Source organism: Perna viridis, chromosome 6 (genome assembly GCF_037379345.1).
Source record: "Perna viridis isolate PV_CMFRI_1.1 ecotype Kerala chromosome 6, ASM3737934v1, whole genome shotgun sequence".
NCBI lineage: Eukaryota > Metazoa > Mollusca > Bivalvia > Mytilida > Mytilidae > Perna > Perna viridis.
The window spans coordinates 12,297,932-12,312,482 of record NC_142450.1 but is presented as its reverse complement, the minus strand read 5'-3'; the positions used below and the strand labels follow the sequence as shown (position 1 = coordinate 12,312,482).

The window sequence follows — 14,551 nt, the reverse complement described above, 5'->3', positions numbered from 1 at the left end:
ATGGCAAGGCTATAGGGCTTGTAAGTATCGTTTTCGATTTATTTTTTATTCAGACATTTTTCTGTAGAAAGCATTGAAAATAGAAGACTGATACTTATTAATGTTGCTATTTCTGGGTACATCGATACGCTGCTATATCACTGAACTTTTAATGGATCGATACAGAGATTATATGGAATTCTGGGATTGCTTCTTTTCATGACGTCCTTGATTGGTCAAGATGTATTTTACGAGTATGTTTCCACTTGCAACGTTGTTAACGAAAACAAAATAGAGGAATAGTTAAGGGTCATATTTGCTTTTTGTATTTACGAAAAACAGACTTTTGTTGATACTGTTGTAGTCAAAACTCTTCAAACAACCAATAGGGACCCTTTCTCGTAAATTCAGTCATGAGACGAGACTTGCTGTAACAATGACATACAAGATCAAATCGACTATTTAAATCTTTTGACTAGCTTCGGTTTTCATGAAATATGAGAAACTCGTCATGTATTACTGAGATAAGAATTATTTTAAGGAGGTAAACCTAGGGTAAGGGACTTAACTCTTGAAATCAGCGATATGTTTGTATTATATTCAATTTCACCAAAGCCTATCAAGCTAATTCATTTGAAACAGAATGAAATCAATCCAAGTTACGTTGATACTTACATGAGATTGATGCAAAATCCTGTATGCAAACGTTCTAGTGATTTGTAAGAGTTGTGTCCCTTACCTTAGGTCTACCTCCTTAAACTACAAATAACGCAGATTAGGTATACAATATTTATTACAAAAACATGCGATAAAACAATGAAATATTGTACACTCTATCGTTATCATCAAACCATAACAATAAACCATGTCGACATACCAGCTGTCATCAAAGTTTCAATAATATATAATGGAGAATGATACGTGTATATAATTATATAGTTGGTACTGGGAATATACTTGTATTAAAAGCTACTCATAAATGAAGCGGATAAACTGAGGACAGATCAATTGTACCTAATACATTGACTTCCTTTATCAACAAACATTTAAATTACCACTTACAACGTATCAGTCCGTTTAATCTATCCAATTGTTTTCACTATAAGATTGTACACCAAACTTATTTTTACTATTAGAAACTTGTTCTTTTCGCGGTATTTTACAATGTATTATTTTCGTTCCAAATTCCTATGTTATATAACGTCCTAAAGGTCATCACAATCTCTATCCATCCACTTGTAATGTCAGTCAATGTTTCACCAAGGAAAGACATGGTTGGTTCATGAGATTTATAACATTTACAAAATAAAACCATGGAACCGAAAAACAACTAGGTAAAACCACAATCCCATGTAAAATATCACAGTAAATTAAGAAATAATTGCAAGGTGAATTATCTTGTTATGATTGCTATTTTTGTATTTAATAACCACTGGGTCGAAACCACTGCTGGTCCCTGAAGGTATGCACCACCCCAGTAGTCGGACATGTCTGACCCCTGATTATATCAGATTTTATTCATCCTATTTGATTTAAGGAGGTAGACCTAAGGAAGGGGACACAACTGTTACAAATCGTTTCTGAAAGTATTTCAGATCTGCTTTTGAGGTTATACTGTAGCGCATTTGTTACGTTTCCCCCTTTCCAGTCTTTTTTATAGTGTGCAATAGGCAAGCTTTAAGTGCATATTGATATTTAGGTCATTAACTAATAATTAATATTTTAAATAAAAGAACTGTTAGTAACTATTTACAAAAGTATGTCCCATTTTTGAAATGGAAATTAGTGTTAAGACTGTAGAAATTCATGAAAATTCTTGTTTTATTTTCTTCAACCCGACTTTGATTAATCTTTCGATCAAGTCGCATAATTTAACTTGTCAATACCTCCTAGGAATTGCTTCTAATGCTGCTGATGAGAGATTACACCTAAAATCACAAGTGCAGCATACCGACATGTATAAATATGATTGGTATTTTTTTTGCAGTTGAACAAATTTCGTTGTTTAAAATAAGAAAATTATATTAACACATAAATCAAAACTGCCGAATGTTAAAGTATGCATTCTCTGAAACAATTAACATTAGAATCATACCCTGTAAAAAGTAATTGACGATATACAACTTGGAGTACCTTTTGTGGATGAATTATTGTTCTTTGGGAATAAATTTTCGTGAAATTAATGGTTCGTTCATACGACAATTTCAAAATTTCAAATCGAAACAAAACGTTATAGCCAACACCGAAAATGGTCGGACTAAATCGAAATAAAACAATCCACAATCTACAAAACTTATGACAAACGGTGAAAATTGATACCTTCACAGTTATTTCTTGATTATTTTGACAATATCAAAAATAGAATAAAAATAAGAACAAATTTCATGTGTAAACCCTTAAAAATATGTTAAATCAATGTTGGTCAACTTATACTAGAACTTGAATACAATCTGTACAAAAAGCTATATAAACACACATTATCATAATGATAAAGGTGGGATTTTGGTTTGCATGTTGTCAGGCATATTCTGACACTTAAAGGTTACTTCTATGTCGGAAATAGCACTATTGATGTAAACTGCATCTCTGCCAAAATCTTAGGCGTCAGCATCTTCTCTCAGTTGAAGTTTCACGTTGATTTGTTCAACATGGAGATCATCTGAAGTGTCGTAAATCGGATTGTCAACACCGCCATTTTTCTTGAAGACTTGAACTAAAACTTCATCGTAAACTGGCGGTTTTTTATCATCCTCTATATATTTTGGTGGAAGTTTCATGCCCTGGACTGGAGAAGAACTGTAAGACGGTGGGGGTGTACTTGGAACAGCGTAGATATTGTTGTCGTAAGCGTGACTGTTGGGGGTTGTCATATGTCCAGCATTGCGTTTTTTGATATATCGTCTGCAGAAAGCTAATAGGACAACAGCGACAAGTAAAATTAGCCCAACAAGAACACCGACTATTGGCCCTGAAATAAAAAATGAACAATAAATCAAATCTAATGTCAACAAAACAGAGATATATTTCTAAATTCAGTCCTATTTGGCGCTCCGATATTGATTCGGTTTAGATAGGCGTTCGGTATACACAGGATCAAAATTCATTTAAACTAATAAAGAGATACTGTTTAAAAAACATTTCAGGGTTCTATTCAGACAGCTTTCACTGTAGTAAAACCATTCAAAAACACAAAACTACTGAAGCCAAACAATTTTGATTATAATTTAATTTTTTTTCGGTTAGCATAAACACATAGAGTGTTGTATGAAAACTTTTTTTTAGCTCAAAAACTTATTCGCTAAATGGCTCACATTTATTTAAAAAAACATTTAAAAAGATGAATTAAAGTCTATTTTGTGTGTTAACGACTACAAAAATTGTAAGACGTTGTGTGGAAAGAGTTGTGTGGCTATAATTCGGTAAAAACTTGAAAGTTTACCAATATGAGTTCTTTTTAATTGTTACTTTCAGACATTTAAAATAAGTCAACAATATTGATCATGAAGCATTTACTTTTGAATAGTCTGATTAATATTGTGGATTTCAAGTTTTTAAGTTATCAACGCCTAAAATTGGTACGAAAAGGGCAATTTAAAGGAAATAAGCATGTAACTTTAGAAGTATAACTTTTTTGCCACTTTTAATTAATACATTTCAAACAATGTCATAAATTGAACATACATATAATTTTATTTCGTCTCTCCAGTTCGTCTTCCCTCTTTAGCTGGTTTGGAACTGTTGGGTCACTTGTCCCTAAAACAAAACAAATAGTAGTTTTTTTTCCTCAACGTAACACTCATACCACATCTTTTTCACATCATTATTTTCTTCATGGGTATTACATTTTCTGAGGACTATGCTTCTATTATACAATTAACGACATTATTGCCAATTATACACGTTAAATGTTACAAGTACTCTTTTTAAGCTCATTTTCTCACCTTATAAGTTCATGTAAGCAGTTGCTTTTTTCCTTTGTTCCGGTAACAATTATTAAGTAGTAACCTATATTAAGGTTATAGCGGTAATCAAAATAATGTAATCCAGGGACAAAGACCAGACATGGAAAACACACACACATAACAAAGAACATAAAGCAATTAAATCATACATACAAAGTAACAAAAGTAAATGAGCAACTCGGACTCCACTAAAAACTGGGAGCATGGACCAGGTGCACCGGTAGGGTAACCGTCCTCTGCTTTTCTAGAAACACCCGCCGAGTTGTTCATAAAAAGTCAAGTCCGGGGTAGGCAAACGAGGAAAGGCAAACTATGACCCGTTGAATAAATCAGTTTTCATGGTGCTGATGGATACATCATAATGATCCACGAGTTCATGATGACGACCATAAAACTTCTGTAGTGATGACTTCAATCTTGTAGCAACATAACCCTGTTCCAGAAGCTTATTTGTTAGACTTCTAGCGCGATAGAAAAAGTCTGCGTAGTTTCGGCAAGCTCTGGCATAACGTATGAGTTGTGATATGAACACTCCATACGCAGGAGCCGAAGGGATGTTGTCACAGATGAAAGGAAAGTTGACAATTCTGAATGAAAAGTCATCACGTTTGTCGTAAAGTTTGGTCAATAGTTTTCCTTTACCATCGATTTCTAAGTGTAGGTCAAGATATGAGGTTGACTTCACAGTATCTGTAGTTTCCTTTATCTCAAATTCTTTTGGGTAGATGCGATGTATCAAATCCCCGAAATTAGGATTGTTTAAAGATGATACGTCATCTATATAGCGGAAACTGAGATTGAAGGATCTAGCCAAACGATATTCTTTCTTTCTGATCAAATCATCTATAAAGTCAGCCTCATAAGAGGCTGACTTTATAGCTGATTTGATCAGAAAGCATAAAATATGAAATCATACAAAAATAAACACGTTTTACATACCTCTCTTGTAGACGGAGACCAAGAACCTACAAACACCAACGTTTCCTTCATAATCCGCTGCTACATACATCAGGACATGATCACCTTCAGTAAACTTAGTATTGTTCTTAAAGTCGGATATAAAACGCTCCGACTTGATTCCAATGTTATCAACTACTTCCGGTTTTTCCCATGTGACCACCTCGTCCTCGAATGCAGTAATTGTTGATGGACATGAATGGTATACAGGGGGATGGTTGTCTGAAAAAATGTATGTTTATATATAATTCTGTTTTATTTTTTGAAAATATGGGTCCCTTTAATGTAGTTCACACCTATTACACTGAGTATTCTTTTCTGTCATCTTACAAAATCATTCACACTTTTTTTAATTATACTGTTTAATTTATTTTGATAGAATTTTTGACTTTATAATGTTTGGTAAAATTACAAGCATTTATTGATTTAAGCCTCTTTTAAGAGGAAATAAATGGTGGAAAATGTTCTATAGAAATGTGACGTGAATTTTAGTTGTTTTTTTTAATATTTCAAGAAAAAGAGTTCGATCACCTCCAATTTTCGTTTTGAAATGTGAAAATAAAATTATGTGAATTGAAAAGAAATTTTATCTACAGCTTTTTTGATAGTTTGTGAAATAGTGAAATACTATCCATAAAAAAATTGTAATTATTACGGCCTAATTATCTCAAATCAAGTTCGATAACCAATGTTTTTACATTAAAATCCTAAAGCTTGTTCCTTCAAGGTCATCTTCCAGTAAAACTAGCAAAATTTATCTGCTAAAAATATTAGGAATGGTTAAATTTTAAACTTAGCTTTCGTTATATTGTATGGGAAATTAAACAACTTCTTCCTAGATTCAAAAGGGCATAATTGCTTTACACATGGGCTAGATTAACACAGGGATTTAAGTATTGTTTTCTGTCTGTAGTATCTAAGAATGTGTTTTAGTGGGTTAAAAACACTGTTTATAAATCAAAAAGGATAACATTCATTTTTTTAATAAATTAAAAGGAATATTCTAAATACATTCAGTAAGCAACTTTTTTCTTTTTCATTTTCCTGGAAATGTGCTGAAAAATGGTACGTTGTCAAAGACTGTCTGAATGTATATTTTATTTAACTTAACTACTGAATAATGCAAATCAAATGATTTTTTTTTCATGCATGAAAGAAACAAATTAACTTACCAACTACGTGAACGGTGAAAACACAGGTAGCGAATCTTCCATAACGGTCAGTTGAAGACTGAGCAGTTATTATGTGAATGTTTTCATTGCAAGCACAAGGAGCTGTTAATATCTCTGTCTTTGAGTATGTCACAGTGTACGTTTTACCCTCTGCGTCATGCGCGACTAGCTTAAGCGTCTCTTGTACTAAGACGACGCGTTTTTTGTGTGTATGAATGATTACTTTTTCGTTTGGGCATTTCCTAAATCTTGGTCCTGAAAAATAAAGAGGAAATATACTTTAAACAAAAGCTTCGAATACCAATAAAACTGAAATACGTCCATAACTAATAAGTACCTCAGGTAGACATTTAAAAACAAATAAGTTACTGCTTCGAATTCATTCAAAAATGTTACTAAATACAAAACACAATATTTTTTCAAAGCCTAAACACTGCACAGTAGGATTTTGTAAGGTAGCGGGTACAATTTGTTACACGAATACCAAACGGTAATCATTGATGTAACAGATTACCATAGTTGTTAAATACACAACAATGTCCAATCTTATATCCTTTCTTTTTAATAGAAAAAACTGTCCGCCTTTCCAGAATATTTGAGTTCACACTTGTCTTTTCTTTTGCTGTCGTTGGTAAGGGGGTAGACCTGGGTTAAGGGACATAACTCTTGAAATCAGTAATATGTTTGTTTTATATACAGTTTCACCAAAGCCTTTCAAGTTTCCATTTGAAACAGAATGAAATCAATCCAAGTTACTTAGATGCTTACTTGAGCTTGGTGTCAAATGCTGAATACAAACATTCCAAAGATTTTTAAGAGTTGTGTCCCTCACCCTAGGTCTACCTCCCTAATTTAGAAATGTATTATCGAGCGTCATTTTGTTCATGTATTTTCCTTTTTTGATATATCTTTTTTTTCAATTAGCACTCAGTACTTTTGACAGTGAATGTCTTCTTCATTTATTATTTAAATATTTTGTTGTATTTCAATGGAAATTTCTTTTAGGATACACATCCCGTCAAACAATACATTTAGCATATACTTGTAATTTGGAGGAATTGTGAAAAATTATACTGCATTTTCATATTTACGTCTAAAGTGACTTTTTTTTTATTTCCGTTTCCTTTGGGCTAGATGTTATAAATATTGACCTATAACCGCGTTAGCTGTCATTTATATTCAGATATTTAAACAGAAACCTTTACAAAAAGCAACGATACCTGAAGGGTTCATAATTAAAACAATAATTTGTAATAAGTACCACTCCATATAAAATTCAGACACTGTCCATATTAAAGTGATTCATTGTGAAGAAAAACCCCACCGAACAAACAATGCTTTACAATCTATATATGCCACATTTTACATATGAGTTGTCCTTTCCATACTCAGATCTGTACTTTTGAAAAAAATCATACCTTTATCTCCTACTAAAATCAACCAAATTAAACAAAAACCAAGAACGATTATTCTTTCGAAGTGCAAATTTCATGTGCAATCTACACAGATTTTACCTCAAAAGAGCAACACCCAAATGAAAAACTACGACTGGTTATGTGGTCTGTAACTGATTCTAAAAAGGAAATAAAAGTGAATACGTTGGGTTTTTGACATGCATGAATAACCTCCTGTCTGATCTTATAAAGACTATACTTTAAATTCTATATCATATTATTTACCAGTGCTAGGTGCAATAGTCGTAGTAGTCGTGCTGGTCGTTGTAGCTGAAAGCAGAAATACATATTTTCAAATCAAATTTCAAAGAGACCACGAATGACTATTTTTACATAAAGCAATACATAATTTCCCATGAAACTCTGATAATTGACTTTGAGACAGAGACGAGAAATTGAAATGGAATAAAACAAAATCTGCTTCTTTAGTACATTTATACGCTTTAAGCTTAAATACGACATGCCCTCAATACATTTTAAGGATAAACTCATCATTATATTTCCAAAGTCAAAACCACATTATTATTTTTATTGGGAAGTATGAGGTTTATATTAAGATAAGTATGGGGTTTATACAGTGGGATTGGTATTTTGGAAAGTGTGAGATTATAAATGAAAGAGGCATCAGATTTATATTGTAAGAAATATGGGACCTAAATTCTGGGAAGTATGGGATTTAAATTGTGGGAGACATTGGATTTACATTTTCGGAAGTACAGGATTTAAAACGTGGGACGAATAGGATTTAAAATGTGGGAAATGTGAGATTTACATTGTGGGAAATCAGACAAAAAAAACCAAATAAAATAAAAATAAGTGTTATTAGGTGCCCCGGAAAGGTTGATCATATCTTGGTCCGTCAGCAGCAACCAAGTAAACAAATTACCTGGACAAACCGGACAGCATTGCCCTGGTGGAGGTATAGGATTTTCACAAGTGGTTGGTTGACAAGTAACTGACATACAGGACCAGTCTAAATATCCACCATATTGATACTGACATGTACACTTATTACATGCATCACCTGGTCGTTCAGCCATGTGGGGATAAGCCTGACCGTTATGATAACACATAGGGGCAGGGGTCGACGTACGAGAAGTTGGAGGAGCTATAAAAATAAACAGATAAAAAAATTCAACAATTTAACTTCTAAAGTAACACGCTTTCTGATTGGATGAAAAAGATATTTTCCATCGTCTCATGGACCAAATTGTGTCGAGTACCTGTGGCTTCATCAACCGTTTCTGACAATCTACTCGATAAATTCGATTCTAAAAACTATATTATGAGGAATAACATATTTTTTTCTGTCAATTTGAAGTATCCCAAATGACACTAGTACCCCCTTGAAGTATCTAATTTAGCGTGCATCTCGCATGATTGATGTTATTTCTTCATAAACAGAAACAAATATAACAGACATTCCTAAATACCTTTAAGTACCAGTCCACATAAAATTCAGACACTGCCTATGATACATGTGATTTATGGTCTACAAAATCCCACCGAATAAACAATGTTTTTTTTCGGTATTCAGATGCTAAATGTTTGATACAATAGCCTTTTTGCATTCAAATTTGTATTTTTTAGGAAAACCATACATTCATCTCACACTAAAATCAACTAATTCAAAGCAAACTAAGAACGATAACTCTTGCAAAGTGCAAATATCGTGTACAATCTATTTAAATTTTATTTCAAAAACGCAACAACGAAATAAAAAGCTCAAACTGGTAATGAGGTCTGTAACTGGTTCTGAATAAGATATAAAAGTGAATTCGGTGAGTTTTTGACGTGCATGAATCATCTATCTGATTTTTATAAAGGCTGCTGCTTAAAAGTCACTTACATGTACATTAAAGTTTGGTGAGTGCAACCACCCCCTCCCTAATTCCAACATTTGTAAGGGATTGTTTTAAGTTTGTTAGGATTTAAAAAAAGAACAAGTTGTTTCACCTAAAAAATCATACGGACGGACTTTCCTAATACTAGATAGTTTTGCCGTTAAAAATATGTATGTGTTGTTTTTGATTGCTAACAATTGTGTTTTTACAAGGCCACCAATTCAAGATATACAGCCAGATCTTATTGCGCTTTGCAATTGTAATTTGTAATTTGTATCTTGTTATGCTTGATAAGAACTGCATTTGAATAATTTATATCATATATATATTCAGTTAAAACAGCGGCTTATATGGTTACTTTAGGAACAGTTTAATAATTTTAAAATACAAGTCCATATAAATTTCAGACACCGCCTGCAGTGGGGGATTCATGATGTAGAAAAACCCACCAAACAAACGATACTTTTTCAGTCTACATATGCTACATTTTCGCATAATGATAGTCGTTTCTGCATTCAGATCTGTACTTTTGAGAAAATAATACATTTATCTCACACTATAATCAACCAAATCAAACAAAATCAAGAACTGTAACTCTTGCAAGTGCCAATCTCAAATTGCAAAAACCCAAATGATAAACAAAGACTGCTTATGTGCTCTGTGTTTTTGAACATGATATAAAAGTGAATCCGGTCGGTTTTTGACATGCATGAATCATCTCCTGTCTCTTTTTATACAGACTGATACTTGAAGTTTAACAACATATAATTTGTAATTATATAGATACGTCGGTGTGATAAAGGACGGAATTGTTAGAAGTTATATTGGAGAAACGTGTCTAATAATAATATTTAATTATCCGATGTTGTTGTTGTTTGTGAGTTAAAGATGATGAGATTACAAAGGAAAGCTAAATAGACGTGCAACATACTGACACATATCAATTTCCCTTCAGTAAAGAGTAGTTCTAAGTGTCAGTCTCTGTAAGAATCAGGCAGTACGTGAAACTTGGTATGAAAACAAAATCATAAGGAAAGTTTAAATTTACTTTTTGCACCATCAGAATCAAGAAAAACGACAAGATTTTTCCTTATCACTTTGTTAAATTTAGTTATCATTTCATTGACATGCACTGTAAATGAACATTTTAAGGCAAATAAAAAATTCATTTTCTAACATTCTATTAAAGAACTTTTCAGTAAATCCAGAAATGCAGAGATCAAATAATGGACTTTCCAAATAGACAAAACATCCCTCGGAAATTATATTGTCAAATCGGTGTGTTTTTGACATTCATGTTTTTGATTTTTTTCCATTTTGCCTGATTCTTTCAAAAACTTGAACTTAATTATTGTTCCACTAGAGAGAGAGAACCAATCAGATTTTCAACATCCAGCTTTAATAAGGTTTACATCTTCGTATAACCAAATAGTGCATGTGGAAACAGTTAAAGAGTAATCAAGAGAAACCAAGGTTATACCAGTAATCAAAAGAATGTAATCCAGGGACAAAGATTAGACATAGAAAACAGACATACACAACAAAGAACATAAAGTAACTAACAACAAACGAAGTAACAAAAGCAAATGAGCAACTCGGACTCCACTAAAAACTGGGAGCATGGACCAGGTGCACCGGTAGGGTAAGCGAGAATAGGCAGCAGACGAATCTGTAAACAGGAAACATAGAAATTATATAACAGCAGGAAACCTCTCGCAAGATAATTTTAGTAGGTAAAAATCACGTGCAGTTTTAACCATGGGTTAATAATTGAAAGTACAGTATCACACTATCTTTAAAGTATGCAGAACCAATAGCTAAAAAAATCAGGTGACAATGCCTAGAAACATTGGTTTAGACAAATGAAAATTTTCTAGCTAAAATTAGAATACTGTAAAATCTGTAATTTTATCAAAATAATAATTACGAATTTACAATTATAGGACTCATCAAACATTCTCTGCCAATGAAACATAGATAAACATTGATAATCTGTTCGGTGCTCTTGTTAAGTAATGGAATACCAGCTGTATGAAAAAATACCAAATTCACGAAGAGTCAATTTTAATCTAATCTTTTAAATATTATTGTTTGCAAATTTTGTTAAGCTAAATTAAGGTGTAAAATACTCCTATAGTGTATTTTCTCTCGTTTAAATTATACTTATTTGGGCAAAGTGCTATTACTGATTTAAATTATATATAACTAGCGTGAAATAATTAGTACAACAAACCATCAAAAGTATTGTGAATGATAAGACAACATTATACCACACAGTACATACTTGTTCTGCACGCGCAAATAGGGCATCCGTTATCATCCTCCTTAAATCCGTATTGACACCACATTTTGCATAATCTTCCACATTTGTCTTAAACAATAAAACCGAACGCATAAATATGGTTGTGATGAATTATGTTGTAGCTTTTCTTTCTTAAAAACACACCATGACGTGTGAAACTTGATAGCCGGTGTTGATATATTTTTTGAATCAATGTGCTTCATCTCGCAGACATTATATTACCATACGATAGTCATGTAATTGACCATCTTTTTTTTCTGATTTTACCGTAACTGTGCCAACTAATGTATTATTTCAAGTTTACCTTTCGAGTTATTTTGTTATTAGCTTTATTTGCAAGTATACCTGTATCGATGCAGGTAGTAGTTAATAAGAAATAATTGTAATCCTTGTTCTGAAATTTGAAATAATAACAATGCCCGCAGTGCTCGCTTGAAATTAACTCACGTTGTACGCAAGTTATTTACTGTGTACTTGTGGCTGAGGGTTAGATATAAGAAATTATTACTTTTATTACATAAATTTTAAAAGGGTTGCGTTTTATACAAAAAAGCTCATGCCATATCTTCCCTGTTAACTGAGACATTCTACCCAAGAAACACAATTTCAAACCCCTAATTAGCTGCTTTGTCGATCAAAACATAGTTCGACATTTCATATGTGTCATTGGGACGTCATAAAATTGCAAAGTTGTAATTTATTTTTACTTACCGGAAACATTTTTAACACCATGTTGCAGATTTTTACTGGATCGCAGTGTGTAAGATCATTTATATATACTTTACCACGTTTTGGACTTCTTTACATTTAATTTAATAATTCGCTGGAGAAGGAGACATATAAAACGAAAACCTATGTGACAAATGAGATAAATCTACCCTCATGGATGAAGACCGAAATAATCACAGTTTATTTAGGACAGACCTGTCATTGATGGATTAGGTAACAATCATTTATTAAAGGCAGTCTATCATCGTGGAAGGAGATGGAAACACTCATACAGTAGTACATTAAAATCGTCATTGATGGGGACGTATGTTTTTATTGATGAAGAAGGTAATCATCATAGTTCATTGAAATAAGACAGCCTAGCCTCATGGATGGCGTAGAGAACAGTCATGTTCTTTGAAGACAGCCTATCAACATTGACGGAGAGGGGAACCATCATAGTACATTGAAGGCAGCCTATCAACATTGATGGAAAAGGGAACCATCACAGTTCATTGAAGGCAGCCTGTCCTCGAGGATGGAGATGGAAACAATCATAGATCATTGAAGGCTACCTATCGTCATCGATAAGAAAGCCATCATAATTCATTAAAGGCAGATTATTCTCAGAGAAGGAGAAAACAATGTCACAAACTTGATTTCTTAAATTTCAAATTTCAAAAGATTTATCACTTTTCAAATTAAATCTGAGAACAAATTTATTTTTTCAAACATTTAAACACATAATTATTTTTCCTGTGTAAAAACCCGTACTAAAACAGAGACAATGAATAATTACCCAATGAATATTTTGATATATAAACTAGTTTAACTATATAATATTTGCGTTCATAGTTTAAACTTAATTCAGAAATTAAAAAGATAAAATTAGGGCTCAAAAACTAAAAACGTCTGAGCACAAAACAAAATTGACTTGAGCACATCACTTAATATACCTGAGCAGACCGGACAGCATTTCCCATGTGGTGTCTCCTGATTTTCACATGAAAGTCTCGGACAGTCCTTGTGTCTACATGTCCAGTCGTACATTCCGTTCCCTTGATCCATACATGTACAGAAACTACACACCTCGCTCCTATTATAACCGACTGGATACCGCTGACCGTTGTATCCACAAGTTGGATATGGTGCTTGTGTTGTAGTTGTCGTTGTATCTAGAACATTTAAGAGTTGAATACTTTCATCGTTATTATAAATTACTATGCCCATCCTCGTTTTTTTTTAATTTAACCTTGAATTGGCAGATAATAAGTTTTTGGAAAACAAATGGGTTCCACGCTTTTATTTTCCAAAATTTGCATTTTGCCGAAAAAAGCAGTAAAAACCCCTGGATCCTCCACTGAAAATAATGTAAAATCTGGAAGAATGATAATTTCTTTTCAGAAGTCTTAAAATATTTGAAACAAAATGAATTAAAACAATGTTACGGAGACTTATATGATATTGTTTTGATGCAAATGATATAGCTAATGTCGAAAAAGAATATTCAGACTATTCAACCATGTTATATATATATATACTACATTGATAATGCCAGTGAATATATGCAATTTTATAGAAAATGAATGTGAAGAAATGTACTTTTTCCCCAACAATGACGCATGTCGTGAACATATTAAGGAGGTAGACCTACGGTAAGGGACACAACTCTTAAAAATCATTAGAACGCTTGTATTTAGCAATTTACATCAATCTCATGTAAGCATCAAAGAAACATGGATTGATTTCATTCTGATTCAAATGGCAGCTTGATAGGCTTTGGTGAATTGAAAATGATACAAACATGTCACTGATTTCAAAAGTTGTGTCCCTTACCCTAGGTCTACCTCCTTAAACAATGAATATTACAGGGGTTATAAGAACTACATTTTGTACAACTATAAAACACAAAGCTCCGTTTCATAAAAAAAGTCATCAAATACTTTCTCAACTCAGATTTCACCAATTGGATTGCTCGAAATATAAGACGTAGAGAAAAGGTAGGAGTTACGGGAAATTTTAATTTTAATAATTGTTTTGTTTTGTTTTGTTTTGTTTTTTTTTTTTTTGTTTGTTTGTTTTTTTTTTTTCATGAAACGGGGCCTTATGATCAAAGCAAAGCAATAAAGAGACACATGCAGATAAGCGACTGAATCTGTTACACAAACATTGT

The 14,551-nt window shown here is 32.7% G+C and overlaps 1 protein-coding gene across 7 annotated transcripts in view; it reads right to left on the bottom strand.

Annotated features, from left to right (window-relative positions):
* Positions 1-754: 754 nt before the first annotated feature.
* Positions 755-14,551, bottom strand: part of LOC148613679 (uncharacterized) — a 40,758-nt gene continuing 26,961 nt past the window's right edge. For 3 of the 7 annotated variants that reach the window (XM_088587175.1, XM_088587174.1, XM_088587179.1), the window contains 8 exons: positions 13,335-13,553; positions 11,653-11,739; positions 8,411-8,632; positions 7,750-7,794; positions 6,071-6,325; positions 4,881-5,120; positions 3,661-3,732; positions 755-2,947 (listed from right to left, as the gene is read on the bottom strand). In XM_088587175.1, coding sequence (XP_088443301.1) covers positions 2,577-2,947; positions 3,661-3,732; positions 4,881-5,120; positions 6,071-6,325; positions 7,750-7,794; positions 8,411-8,632; positions 11,653-11,739; positions 13,335-13,553 — 1,511 coding nt within the window. In that variant the 3' untranslated portion in view covers positions 755-2,576. The remainder of the gene's footprint in view (positions 2,948-3,660; positions 3,733-4,880; positions 5,121-6,070; positions 6,326-7,749; positions 7,795-8,410; positions 8,633-11,652; positions 11,740-13,334; positions 13,554-14,551) is intronic. The other 4 variants (XM_088587177.1, XM_088587181.1, XM_088587178.1 and 1 more) reach the window with 3 other exon arrangements.